Below are 14,561 nucleotides of genomic sequence, written 5' to 3' on the forward strand. Positions count from 1 at the left end.
CAAGTGGGTAATTGGCTCAGACTGGTGAGGTAACAGTCCAACGTCACACGGCTAGGGAAGGATCGGTGACTGCATCCATTGTTGTATTTCTCTGATGGAGTGGAGGAGGAAAGTCAGAGAACACCCTGATAAAGTTTAGCTGGTGCTTTTCCAGGGAGAAAAATTAAACTGACAAATATATATGTTCTGGTGGGTGGAGAGGCAGACACTATTGCTGGCCTGAGTGAAATACCCCTCAGGCCTCCCGTAGTCCTTCTCTGGTCTTATTCTTTCATCCAGCATGCCCCAGATAACTAACGTGTCCTCCACGTACCCTGATGCTGACAAGGGCTGTTCTAGATAGCAGACATAAAAACCCTGCCATGGGAACTACACAACTGCTACTCTGTGAACCGTTGGTGTTGTGAGGTCGGGGCTGTCAACTGTGGTGACTCCACTGAGACTTTGCCCCATGAACCCTACCAACACAGCCACAGCTCTCTTGTTCTAACAACCCCTTCTTAACATAAATGCAGGTCCCCATTCACAGTCACGTAAGGTTTATGATGTTTTAACCAACAGTCACTTAATATTTAGAGCTGACAGTGCATGCTCATATACATTATTTCATTTTAACTCCTTGCAGCTCAGTGAGCTTAAGTGTTATGTTCTCCTGTTACAGAGGAGGACACTGAGGCCCAATCAGGTGACGAAACTGGACCAAGGTGACACATCTAGCAAGTGGCTGAGCCAGGATTCAAACCCAGATTTGTTTCAATTGAAAGTCTGCTCTTTGCTTAATAACCACACTTCTTCATGACTGTCTCTATTTAATTCCCATAAAGGGGATTAGGAAAGCAAAGGTTTGTAGTCCCTCTGTGAAGGTGATGGGCTCACCTTGGGGAGGTGAGGACTTGCTGAAGGACACTCTTTGAGATGGCGCTGGTGCTGTCATCAGAATCCAGGTCTCCTGACTCTCAGTCTGGAGGACACTTCCTCCCAGACCATATTGCCATTGCCATCAGACTGTGTAATTTCTCTTTCTGATCAGGACGTGGAGCCAGCAGCCAGCGAAGATCAAACTCCGTCTGCCTGAAGTCTCCCTCTCATATGAGAGGAGACACACATTTCAAACAAGAACCAGGTTAAATCGCTCTTAGGTGGTGAGCTGGTCTGGCTTCCCTGGTGCAACTCCTGGGTCCTCTTCTTGTACCCAGATGACGGGACAAGGCAGGGTGGCTCTGATGGCATTTGGTCCACTTGGCTCATGCACCACCTCACTGTCCACTCCGAACTCCTCCCAGTCACTAGCTCCTGCTCCTGACACCCCCATCCAATCACTTACCAAATCTACATGTATGTGGTTCCCCATTCTACATACTCCCTGGAAGCACCCAGGTTTAGGCCAGAATCATCTCCCACCTGGATTGTCAGAACAGCCTACTATGTGTGTCCTTGCCCAAAGTCTTGGCCCCTTCCAATCTATTCTTCCCACTGTAGTCAGAGTGGCTTTCCACCGTGGTGTGAAACCCTTCTATCGTTCTCCATTGCCTTCATATTCAAGTTCAAATTCCTCACAGTCTGCCACTTCAGTGTCATCTCTTATATCTGAAGTCCTACAGCCATCCTGGACCACCTTCTTCCTCCTGCACACCTTCCTTCCTCCCCTCTGTCATGTCCTCCCTCCAACAGACCCCAGTCCAGTCTGGCTAATTTCTACTCAACGTTAAAAACTCAGCTTAGATGTCACTTCTATTGGGAAGCCTTCCTTGACCTCCCCAAATTGTGCTTGGGTCTCCTTTTACTCCCATACAAAGACATATTTGTCATTAATATGTTCATTGCTACATCCACCATGCCTAGAACTTACCCTAGCTTCTGACAGACACTCATATGTACTTGTTAAGGGAAGTTCCCCATGGCTCTCTGGAATCCCTCCACTACAAGACTCACCATGCTCTATTATAATTGCCTCTTTCCTTTTCTGTCTCCCCAAAAGCTCTGTGAGCCAGGGACCATGCCTTTTGGTTAGTATTTTACCCTGGGTGCCTAGTGTGATTCCTGGCACGTACTGACAATGTGTTTACTTTGATGCACAAGGACTGGGTGTTGAAGAGAAAACCTGGGCCTGGGGCAAGGGAGGGGCATTCTACTAAGAAACACATTTTCTTTCAACACAAGATCAGGCGAGGTGCTAAGAAAGCACCTCTGACGTCAGAAATCAACAGCAGACTAAGTGCAGGTCTCCTATGGAGGGACCTACGGCTCACTGGGAACAAGTATGTGGAATCCCTTTGGTACACATGCTCAGAAACTTTTTCCAGGCAACCCTCTCGATCTCCTTTGCCACAACATCCCGGGAGAACAAAGCAAGTGTGGTGTGGAACGCCACCTATACATGTATTACAGGTGTTAGCAGGTCCTGGAGAAGTCATGGGCACACACCAAGTGTGTGTGTGGGGAGGGGCAACATGACACATAGAAGTGGCCAGGATCCTCTGTCTCACAGCAGAGCCTACTCCCTTGGCCTTGCTAGGCCAAGTAGTTATCAAAGCAGATTTCAAGGTGACTGTCTCAATCTTGGTGACTGCAGGGAAGGGACTCTCAGTTCTTATGATCTCTCCAGTGTTCCACTGGATCCAGAACACTGCTCTAACACCTGGCCTACTTGCTTCTCACCCTTTGGTCAGGGGCCATCGCCCTGCCTCCCATGTTCTCAGCAAGGTAACTGGACCCCCCAGGGCCACCAGGCCACAACTGACTGGGTGGACTAGTCCTGAGTCATGCCCCGACCAGAAAGGATGCTTTCCTGAACAAAATATGGCAGGAACTCCATGAACACTCATCAAGCGTTGAACAAGGGCTAAAAGGAACACTTCTACTTCTGGGAGAGAGAAATTATACATATATAGAGTTAATATCATCCCTTTCCATTTTGTTCCATCAACTATAATGCTTTCTCTAAGAAAACTAAGTGTTAGGAAAGGAGAAATGGGTCGATCCAAAAACAAAAGGATAAAGGGAAGCAAAAACTGTCACAATCTGTCACAATCCTTATGTATGGACCTTGACATTAAAATCAATACCCAGGGAACTAGAATGACTAAATAATCCCTAGAAATTCAAGGAAGCTAGAAAGTAACCTCTAATAGTTTCATTATGACAAGCATGGGGGATTTTGGAGAAATGGTAAGAGGAAGCCAAGAGGAAAAGCAAATTGGGGAATGTCAAAGCAGAGAGAAAGATGTGCAGAGGATGGGAAGGGAGGCAGGGAAGACACAGGGGAGGCATGGGGAGAGAAGAAGAGGAGAGGAGGGTGGGGAGAAGAGAGAATCCAGGAGGGAGGGGACATAAGAAGCAGGGAGAAAAAAACACAAGACAGGAGTGGAGGGGGAGCTAGAGGAGAGAGGACAAGGGGAGGAAAATGGGTGAACAGAGAGAAGAGAAAGATGACACAAGGGTAAAAAGGTGGGAGGTGAAAAGACAAGATATAGTTTTACATGTTCAGGGTTAGAAGGAGTCCAGACCACCCAGGTCTTCTTCAGCAACCAGGGGGATGGTCATTCTCCAGCCCATGTGCTTACATACCTTAGATGGTAGAAGACATACTCCCTCGTGAGGGTGTGGAGGGGAGATAGAGATGGGAGCAGCAGAAGGCCGTCGCGGAGCCAGTTGGGATGGGGTGTGTCCATTAGAAGGGCAAGGGGCAAACAGGACAATCCAAAGATGCCACCAGCATAACCAGCCTCCATTCTCACCCCAGAGCCTCAACCCTCACCTAAGCTGAATGTCGGATTCCTGCCTGCCCATTAAATGTTGCCAGACCTGGATACTCGTGGCTAGATGCGGGCTGGCCCAGGCCTGGGGTGGGGGTGGGGGGAACCTACCAAGGATACAGGCTTCTTCAGTGTAGGGCACAGCAGCTGTAGTGCCCCCGATGATGTAGCTATAGAAGGAGACCTCGAGGGTGTAGCAATAGGAAGTATGGTCCAGTAGCCCACCAAGGAAGCGACGGCCAGTTCCTGCTTTCACAGCATCCCGGTTAAAGGATGTGCTGGACTGGGAAAGACAAAGTAGGGAGGAGAGAATCAGGGCCAGGCACCTGCTGGCTATCGGATCTTGGGTCTTACTACACCTTTGGGTCTCAGCCTCCTCATCTGAAAAGTGGATATTAACCACACATCACAGAGTTATTATGGGGACTGATTACATAAACAAACAGAATTAAATGAAAGCATCCGGCAGAGTTCTTTGGATAGTAACTGCCATTTAACAAATATTTGTGGGAATTTGAATGGGGACAGATGGAGCAAGGAAACGTAGACAGAGAACAATAAGCAATTATATTGTGATGATAATCAAAATGAAAATTTGGGCAATGCTTGCAACTTTGTAATGTTGCTTCCTACATGGCATCTCATTTACACTTCAAAATAACCCCTTGACATAGGTGTTGCAATTTTGCCCCTCTGGGTGCGAAAATGAGGCTCACAGAGATGGAGCAGGCAAGTGATACAGCACAGAGTTGAACCGAGGAGTAAGTAACTCCAGAAGCGCTGACACTCCTTCACAATGGCTCCCTCCGCTGGGGGCAGCCGAACTCCAGCTGGATATCACCAGAGGGTAGGGATCATGGCTGTTTCTCCACAAGAGTGTCAGCTTCACCCATGGAGGTGGACAGAGAGAGGACAGAGCCAGCGGGTCAACATCTCAAGTCCTCTGTTCAAAGACAGGCGAGATGTTGGGCAACTTGCCTTATTTGGTTTAGCCTCAGTTTTCTCATCTGTAAAGTGGAGGTGATAATACCATCTCTTTCACAGAACTGTGAGGTAATTCATCTGAGGTTAAAGGACATTCCCTGCTAACCCACAGAGATCTAAGGAAATAAAGAGACTGTGGTTTTAATAAGAGAATGTGTGTCTTGTTCAGCAGAGTATAAGAGAAGAAGGAAAAGAGGGAGAAAGAAAATAGCAAGACAAGGCAGAGATTTAAAGACACATTTAAAGGAAGAGAAACTATGTGTGCATGCACGTGCGTGTGTACATGATACGTGTGCATGTGTGTGCGTGCGTGAATTCTGAGATAAAGCAAGGGACCAGAAAATTAGAACGTCACATCTGAAAGGACCCTTGAAGTCCATGCAGTGAAATCACTTTAACGTGGGGTACTGAGGATCAGAGAAGAGACAGGGACGGGTGAGGACAGATTACTTTGACCCTGGTCTTGAGCTCTTAAGATGGCTGCAGTGCAGGAACACCATCAGCCAAGGCCAGAAATAAAGCTCCTAGACCGAGCCCCTTTTGTTTGCCCTGGAAACCTCACCCCTGTGAGGGTTTCTGAGGCCTGTGGCCCAGCCTCCCAGGGAATGTGGATCTAGGAGACCACAGCCTGCTCTGAAATTAGAGTGGTTTCAAAAAGCCTGGGGCTAGCCATCCTGTGGATTCCTACAGAAACAAGCGTGGTGGTTTCTACCCCAGAGATGTAAATGGGGAGCCACCTGGGTTATCTCTTGGGTGCAAAGAGGAGACTGGTCCAGTTCCTTCCGGGTCTGGCATTCAGAACTTCTGAGATTCAAAGCATCTTATCTCATGGAGAAATTCATCATCTCCACTAATGTCCAGGCCTGGAGTAATGGGCAGGCAAGCCTTCAGCTCATCAACTCAAAAATTGCTATGACCTTTGTGGGCCTCTCCCACTCTGGCCATATAGAAATAATAGGCCTTAGAGAATTAGTATCAGAACAAAGGAAAATGTGCAGAAACTCTCTCCCATGTCCCCACACCACATGCTGACTCTACTCCTCATCCTCTCTCCAATACTGCTTCTTGCTGCAAATTATTCTAGTTGCCAGTCCACGGCCGCTGCAGTCTTCTCGGTGTGTGAGGTGGGTAGCAACAACCAGCCTCTGGAGTCTGCTGAGTCCTTACTGTCTGCAGACTCCTTTGCCGTCTATTGCTGTGTTTGTGCTCCCAGGAAGCTGTGATGCAGGCAGGGCAGAACATTATCACCCATGAATTACTGACAAGGATATTGAGACCCGGAAAGGGTCATGGAGGGAGACAATGGGGAGCATACACTGCCCTCCCCCCTTCAGCAGGTATGTTAGGCTCCTACTAAAAGGGCTGGTGAAAGTAGGCCCTGGGGCAGGGTCCGGCCTGGCACGTGGTGGTGGTGGTGTGGGGGCTTGGTGAGTCCCTTGTCTTGCTACTGCTGGGGTCAGACCAACTGAACAAAAAATGCCAGCTCCTCAGAAAGACCACGTGCTGCCTTGGAGTCTCCCTCCTGACCCAATGGGCTGCTTGAGGGCATGAGCGGAGCTCGTTCACCTCTAGGGCCCACACACAGGGCCACACACAGGGCCTGGCACAGAGCTGGCTGGTGGTCTGTGAATGTTAAACCCAGCTGAAGTGAGTGAAGAGGAAGAGAGGTAGGCAGTAAAAGGGAGGGGGCTGGGCAGGAGAGGGGGCGTGCTGAGAGAGAACCCTCGACTTACGTAGGAGAAGTCTTCAGCATTCTGGCAGAGGAGCTTGGGGAAAATGGCCTGCCTCTGGAACCGTTCCTCATCCTCAAAGATGTTGCCGTACATGAAGCCATTCATCATGGTGGAGTGGGCATGTATGTCAATATAAAACTCCAGGCTTGTTTTCTGTCGAGAGAAAGGATGACAAATGAGAAGTCTGGGGTCACAGAGCTTGCCTTAAAGGATCAGACACTAAACATGGTGCATGAACGTACACACACACACACACACACACACACACACGCTCACATACTTCCTTCTGAGGCGGGCCTACGTGTCAGCAGATTTAGCAGCCGTCTGCAATGTGATTGGAGGGGTTGAGAGCCGTGAGAATCAATTTCTCCCCACTTTTAACACCATCTGCCCCCAAGGTCTGAGAACACTATAATTAGTAGCATCCTTCTTCAAGAGGTGAGGGCTTTGTTGGGTTAAGGCTTAATGTTGCTTACCCAGAACAGTTAATACATTCATGACTAAAGGCACTAGCAGACTTTGTTTTTCGGATCAATGAGAAATACGTTTTAGGTAACATAATTGCATTTACATTGGGCTTGCTTATAGTTTTGGCCTGACTGGGCCATTCCTAGCTGAGGAGGTCTGGGGTAGATCACTGCCCTACTCTGAGTCTCAGCTTTCTTATTTAGACAAATGGGTATTTTAACTCCAACTTCAGAGAAGTTATACTGGGAACCAAACACTGCAGTAAAAATTACTATCATTTACTGCATATTTAATGCATGCCAAGCACGATTCTGGGAGCTTTATGTACGACATATTAGTTAATTCTTTTATTTAACCTCATTAGATGTTACCACACCTACTCTCCAATAATATATAAATAGTGCATGGAAAAAAAACAATACACACTATGCTCTGTAATCTGTAAAGATGACTTTGACTAGTCTTTCTCTGCTCTCCACTTATACATATTTAAGGCATTCCCTAGCCTGAAACGGTATTATTTGCTAGTGTTTCCACCAAGGAACTCCCTGAAGGTAGGGAGATGTCTCTAAACAGCCCAGTGCCTGGACATGAAGGATGATACTCAGGTGCTGTATGCAGAATGACTGCACAGGCAACCCCAGGGAGATTGCCCTAGACACCAGAATGGACTGGCAAGAATTAGGGAATTTTTTGGCCCATAAATCTTTCATGTTCCTCAAATCTGACTTTCTCTTCCAAGATATCAGCACAGTGTATACCTGATAATCCTTTCTGAGAGTAGCAGAGGCTCCAAGTATGAAAGAGACTTGTCCAACCTGGCATAACTAAGACTAAAAAAGCCCAGGTCTCCTGATCCCTGGTGCAGTTAACTTATCGCCATCAATGGCCAACTCTAGAAACAGTCACAGAAAAATCTGGCCACCTTTCCATCCCTTTTCTAGTGTGTGTTCCTGGGAAAGAAAGTCCACACTTAGAAGAGCTCTCTCTCTTTGGGACACTTTGAAACGAAGTTACCACCAAATGAAAACCATGTTACTTCTAGAATGTGGGCCTGGTGACTGTCATTTCATTTGCCTCAGAGTTGGAGTGAAAAATTACATCTTGCCGAGCTCCCAACTCTCTGGGTAGCATAAGCTGTCTTTTGAGAGATACAAGATGCACTGCTCTGTGTGATATTAAACTCATCATTTTCAGCTTTGGAGGTGGAATACACAACGATTCAACAGGAGCCCTATAAAAGTCATCTTCACAATTTTATTTTCTTCAATTGTCTGTCTTTTCCTCTGAGCTTTTGATGAGTTGCAGAGGAAAGGAGGAGGTAGAGAGATGACTTAAGAAATGTGTAAGGAGAGGCTGCAGTTTATATCTCTGAACACCCAAACTGGAGAGGGTCTTAGACACCAGCTTCTTTGACCTTGTCTGGCTCAGCACTGTGTGGGGAGCTTGCTTGTGTAGGGCTGGCCAGCGAGTTAGTGAAGGAGTAAAAATTAGAACCTGGTTCTTCTGATAACATTCTAGAGTGGCTTCTACTGCCCTATTTTGACACCTGGCACCTAATGTGATTTCACTTTAAAAAACCAGCAAATACTATTGATTGATTTACATGGTTCAAAAGTCAAAAAGCTATGAAAGAATTTATAGGGAGAAACCTCCATATCGCCCCTATGAATCTCCAGGCACCTGGTTTCACTCCCCAGAGGCAATTCATGTTAGTAGGTCCTCACATATGCCTTTCAGAGATACTTTATGCACAAACAAGAAAATATCCACCCTCTCCCCGACATTCTCAATACACACACGCAGTAACACGCTAAACACACTCTTCAGATCTGCTTCCTTTCCCTTAACATGTCTTGGAGGTATTTTTTCTCAGTACATACACAATTACTTCATTCTTTTGAAAAGCCCTATATAAACTATTTAGCCAGCCTCCTATTGGCAGGCATTTAAATTATTTCCAACGTTTTCCTGTTACCAGCAATGTCTTGGTGGTTCACTCTGTATATATGCTAGCTCACCTATGTAATTATATGTAAGATAAATTTCAAGAAGCAGAATTTCTGGGCCCCTGTGCATTTGCAGTGCTGATCAACACTGACAGACTGACTCTCTCAGAAGGACCAATTTATACCCCTAGCAAAATATTCAATGTTTCTTTTGCAATTACACTGACAACAAGGGTGGAATGAAACTTTTTGATATTCGTCAATTTGGTGGGTGAAAAATGATATTGAAGATTAGCTTTAATCTGAATTTCTCTTATATAATTCTCTTTTATTACATGGTTAAGTGTCTTTTCATATGTTTATGAACTATTTGCATTTTATTTTCTTTGAATTGTTAATTTTATCTGCCCATTTTGAAAGCTGGATTGTTGGCTTTTATGTGTGGTATAAAAATATTTTTGCTCAGTTTGTCATTGTTCTTTGACTTTACTTCTACTGGTACTTTTTTCCATGCAGAAGTTTTTAAATGCTAATTTTTAAAAAAAAATTTTTTTTTTAACGTTTATTTATTTTTGAGACAGAGAGAGACAGAGCATGAACGGGGGAGGGTCAGAGAGAGGGAGACACAGAATCGGAAACAGGCTCCAGGCTCTGAGCCGTCAGCACAGAGCTCGATGCGGGGCCCGAACTCAGGGACTGCGAGATCGTGACCTGAGCCGAAGTCGGCCGCTTAACCGACTGAGCCACCCAGGCGCCCCTTTAAATGCTAATTTTTTATACAGATTTATCAATCTTTTCTTTTGTGGTTTCTGGGTTGAATTCTTTCATTGTTTCTTCTATTATTTTTATCGTTCTACTTTTTATAGTTAAACATTTCATTTCAATTTTGATTTATGTGGACATAGGCTGTGAGGTAAGATTACACTTTATTGTCCCACACTATTTATGAAATTGTGTATCTTTTCTCCACTGACTTGAAAAGCCATATTTACCATATACATGTTTTTTGTACGTATCTGGGTTTATTTTTGGACTCTTCATGCTGGTCTAATCATTTCTCTATTCATTATAACACAGTTTTAATTATATTAAGTTTATAATGTATCTTATTTCATTTATATGTTTAAGTGTAGTTATCACCTGTCACTATGCAACACTATTACAATACCATTGACTATATTCCTGATGCAGTAACTTTCCTCCTCATTACTTATTCATTCCATAACTGGAAGCCTGTATCTCCCACTCCCCCTCACTCATTTTGCTCACCCCCGGCCCCAGGCAACCACCACTAGTTTGTTCTCTATATTCATGGGTCTGTTTCTGGGTTTTTTGTTTGTTTTGATTTTTAGATTCCATATATAAAGTGAAATCATGTGGTATGAGCTCTGACTTATTTCACTTACATAATGCCCTCTAGGTCTACCCATGTTATCATCTGTTATCACAAATCCCAAGATCTCAAAATCCCATTCCTTTCTATGACTAAGTAATATACCAATTATATATATATATATATATATATATATATATATATATATATATATATCTTAAAAGATATATTAAAAGATTAGCTTTTAATCTTAAATATTAAAAGATTAGCTTTTAAAACACACACTCGGCATGTTTGAAGATATATATATCTTAAAAGATATATATATATATATATATATATACCTTAAAACTTTTTTTAATGTTTATTTTTGAGAGAGACAGAGACAGAATGCTAGTGGGATAGGGGTAGAGAGAGAGGGAGTCACAGAATATGAAGCATGCTCCAGGCTCCAAGCTGTCAGCACAGAGACAGACGCGGGGTTGGAACTCACGAGCTTGAGATCATGACCTGAGCTGAAGTCAGACACTCAACCGACTGAGCCACCCAGGCGCCCCTATATATATATATCTTTATCCATTCATTTATTCATGGACACTTGGGCTGCTTCCATACCTTAGCTATTATAAATAATGCTGCAATAAACACAGGGTGTACATATCTTTTCAACTTAGTGTTTTATAATGCATTTTAGGGGTGCCTGGGTGGAGCAGTCGGTTAAGCGTCCGACTTCAGCCAGGTCACGATCTCGCGGTCCATGAGTTCGAGCCCCGCGTCAGGCTCTGGGCTGATGGCTCAGAGCCTGGAGCCTGTTTCGGATTCTGTATCTCCCTCTCTCTCTGCCCCTCCCCCGTTCATGCTCTGTCTCTCTCTGTCCCCCAAAAAATAAATAAACGTTGAAAAAAATTTATAATGCATTTTAATATTTGAAAGGCTATTATCACCTCACTATGCTTCTTTTCCCAAATTTTCTTTACTGTCTTGCATATTTTTCTATGTGATCTTTATAATTAGCTTGTTTAGTTTTTTCTCCCCAAACCCTGTCAATATTCTCAATATTTGAGAATACTATTCTCAAAAATATAATCATATAGGATTTTTATATTACCATAGGAAGAATTGACTTATAAGTTGGATCCTTCTAATCCACGAATATGTTTTGACTTTCCATTTATTCAAATTTCCTCTTGGGTACAGTAGGAAATTTTCAAAGTTTTTGTTTCTGTTTTCATATAGACCCTGAACATTTATTTTTGATGCCAAGGCAGTTTATATTTTCACTCTCTGCTGTAATTACGATGCTTTCTTCCATTAACTCTTCTAACTGATGGTTCTTTATAAATATAAAGGCTCTTGTTCTCGACATATTAAATTTATATCCGACCCCTCACTAATTCTATTATTATTTGCAGTAATTTGTTGTTTAATTTTTTTGGATTTTCATTTGTTTATTCTACAAATAATCACTACAATGTGCCAGACCGTGTTCTAGGCATTGGGGTATGCACCAGGGAATGTGCTGGGTGCTAGGGATAGAGCAATGAACACAACAGAAAGTTCTTGAACTTGAAGAGTTTATATTCTTTGAGGAGAGAAAGGGAATAAACAAATCAATTAATAAATATACAGGATGTCAGGAGGCATTAGGGCCACAGAGACAAGTAAAGTAAAGAAATGGAATAGAGGTCTTGAAAACTAGCAACATGAATGGAGCAGGAGAGGTAGTCTTGAGGCTATCAGTTAGAAGAGTCTTCCAGGTAGAAGGAGAAGTCAATGCAACATGCCACATAAAGTGACACGCACTCGGCATGTTTGAAGAACAGCGAGGAGGTGAGGATGCCTGGAAAGAGGGAGTGAAGATAGGGGACATACTTTCCAGGTTTGTAAACTTATTACTTGCACATAGGAATTCTATCTCATTTCCCCAGTAGTTTTTATGCTTCTAATTTCTTGTTCATGTACTACATTGAGTAGTACTTACAAAACAATGGTAAAAGATTAGTTTCTAAGACCACTTCCCACTCTGAGACTCTAGGGGCTAGAACTGGAGTAAAAAAAAAAAAAAGGAAATTTATCTGAATAGGGGTCTAAGTTTGAGGTCTTAGTTTTTTTTCCTCTCCACTGCACATATCCACCACTTTGTTGGGAATACCAAAGACCACAAATACTAATTCCAGCCATGTCCTTATTATGTTCTCTACCTAAACTGGCTTTATGGACTCATGTGGTCCAGTTAGATGGAACATGGAAGGCAGGAGCAGGGTTTCTACACAATCTGTGACTGTGGAGAAGTGGAAACTCTTCACTGTGCCTCAATTTCCTTATTTTATTTTTAACTTTTTAAATGTTTATTTATTTTTAAGACAGAGGCAGAGTTCAAGCGGGGGAGGGGCAGAGAGAGTGGGAGACACAGGATCTGAAGCAGGCTCCAGGCTCTGAGTTGTCAGCACAGAACCCAAAGAGGGGCTTGAACTCATCAACTGTGAGATTTTGACCTGAGCTGAAGTTGGATGCTTAACTGACTGAGCCACCCAGGCGCCCCTCAATTTCCTTATTTTACAAGTGGTTGTTGGATGAGACAGAGGTGCTATGACTTCCTTAAACTTGTCATGATTTCTTCTTGTCCTCAGTTAAAATAAATCCCTCATTCTTCTTCAAACAGCTGCTTGCTTGGGCCTTGGTATCAGTACTTGTTATTCTATACCTAATCTGGCTGATAAGTATGTCTGTGAGTCTATGAGGACAGGGACCACGTTGGATCCAGGTCTCATCACCTTTACCTGTTCCACTACAATAGCTTCTTACCTGGTTCCCTTGCTGTTCAGAGTGATTTTTTAAAATGCAAATAAATGTCACTTCCCTAGTTAAAACTGTTCTGTATTTTGGGGAAGCCAGGTGACTTAGTAGGTTAAGTATATGACTTTTGATTTCGGCTCAGATTACATGAAGCCCCGCGTTGGGCTCTGCACTGACAGTATGGAGCCTGCTTGGGATTCTCTCTCTCCCTTGTCTCTGCTCCCTCCCATGCACACATGTGCTTGCACGCGGGCACACACACACACACACACACACACACTCTAAAAATAAATAAATAAACTTAAAAAAAAACTGTTCTGTATTTCTCTACTGCTCACATGATAGAGTCCAAGCCCCTTACTAGATTTTAAAAGGGCCTGTGTGATCCAGTCGCTGTCCCCTGTCTAGTCTCAGCTCTTGACATTTCTGGTCTCACACTGTCCGCTCCAGTCCTGTGGAATGACCGGCAGTACCTCGCACTGCTATGCTCATGACTCCAGCTTCACATTTACACACAGTAAATATCTCCTTTGCCCGGGATACAGTTTCTCTTTATTTGGCTAACTTTGATACAAGCTTAAAATGTGAGGCAGAAACTGAATGGATGCTCATCAGTCTCATTTCCTTTTCTTGGACCACGGAGGACACTTCCCAGTCTCCTTTGCTATTTGGCTGGGATCAAATGGGATGTCAGCAGTGGTGACAATTGCCACTTCCAGACTTGACCATAACACTCGTACACAATCACCCACATTCTCTCTTGTTCTTATGCATGGAAGTTACATGTAAAAACAATGGTGTCATAAGAAGGAAGAAGCCTATGTCCCTGAGTCACCACTGGGAGGAAAGTGGCCACGAAAGCCTTTTGATCTGCATCAGACTATGATGACATTTCATTGTATTAAGCCACTGAAATTTGGGGATTGCTTATTATAGCAGCTAATATTATTCATCTGACTAGTATAAAATCTCAATTCAGGGGCACATGGGTGGCTCAGTGGGTTAAGCAACTGACTTCGACAAAGGTCATGATCTCAACGGATCATGGGTTTGAGCCCCGCATGGGGCTCTGTGCCGACAGCTTAGAGCCTGGAGCCTGCTTCGGATTCTGTGTCTCCCTCTCTCTCTGCCCCTCCCCTACTTGTGTGTGTGCTCTCTCTCTCTCTCTCTTTCTCTCTCAAAAATAAATAAACATTAAAAAATAAAAATAAAATCTCAATTCAAATAGCCTATTTTATTCCTCTGGATGAGGTAACAGCCTCCTTTGTGCTCTCATAATTCAAGGTACAGCTCTCTCTCTCTCTCTCATGAGAGAGTGGCATACAAATGCTTTGTTTATTCCCATCTCCCATTCAGGGCAGGGACCATACATTGTCGGGTTTTTAAATACACAGGACTAGAACACGGCTTGGTGTATGGTAGGTTATCTTTAAAGGGTTGGCAAAGGAATGAATAGAAAATAAAGTGATGGAAGAATGAGTGAATTATATGACCAAACAGGTGCATCTTAAGTTTTTCCCAGCAGTCAAATGAGGTACCTTTC

At 43.9% G+C, this 14,561-nt stretch overlaps 1 protein-coding gene across 3 annotated transcripts in view; it reads right to left on the reverse strand.

The window, feature by feature from the left end:
* LOC106973620 (BEN domain-containing protein 5) overlaps nucleotides 1-14,561 on the reverse strand; it is a 1,423,832-nt gene that overhangs the window by 54,424 nt on the left and 1,354,847 nt on the right. For all 3 annotated transcript variants that reach the window (XM_027059241.2, XM_027059240.2, XM_027059242.2), the window contains exons 10-11: nucleotides 6,473-6,625; nucleotides 3,876-4,038 (exon numbers count right to left, since the gene is read on the reverse strand). In XM_027059241.2, the coding sequence (XP_026915042.1) occupies nucleotides 3,876-4,038; nucleotides 6,473-6,625 (316 nt within the window). The remainder of the gene's footprint in view (nucleotides 1-3,875; nucleotides 4,039-6,472; nucleotides 6,626-14,561) is intronic.

Source organism: Acinonyx jubatus, chromosome C1, assembly GCF_027475565.1.
Source record: "Acinonyx jubatus isolate Ajub_Pintada_27869175 chromosome C1, VMU_Ajub_asm_v1.0, whole genome shotgun sequence".
NCBI lineage: Eukaryota > Metazoa > Chordata > Mammalia > Carnivora > Felidae > Acinonyx > Acinonyx jubatus.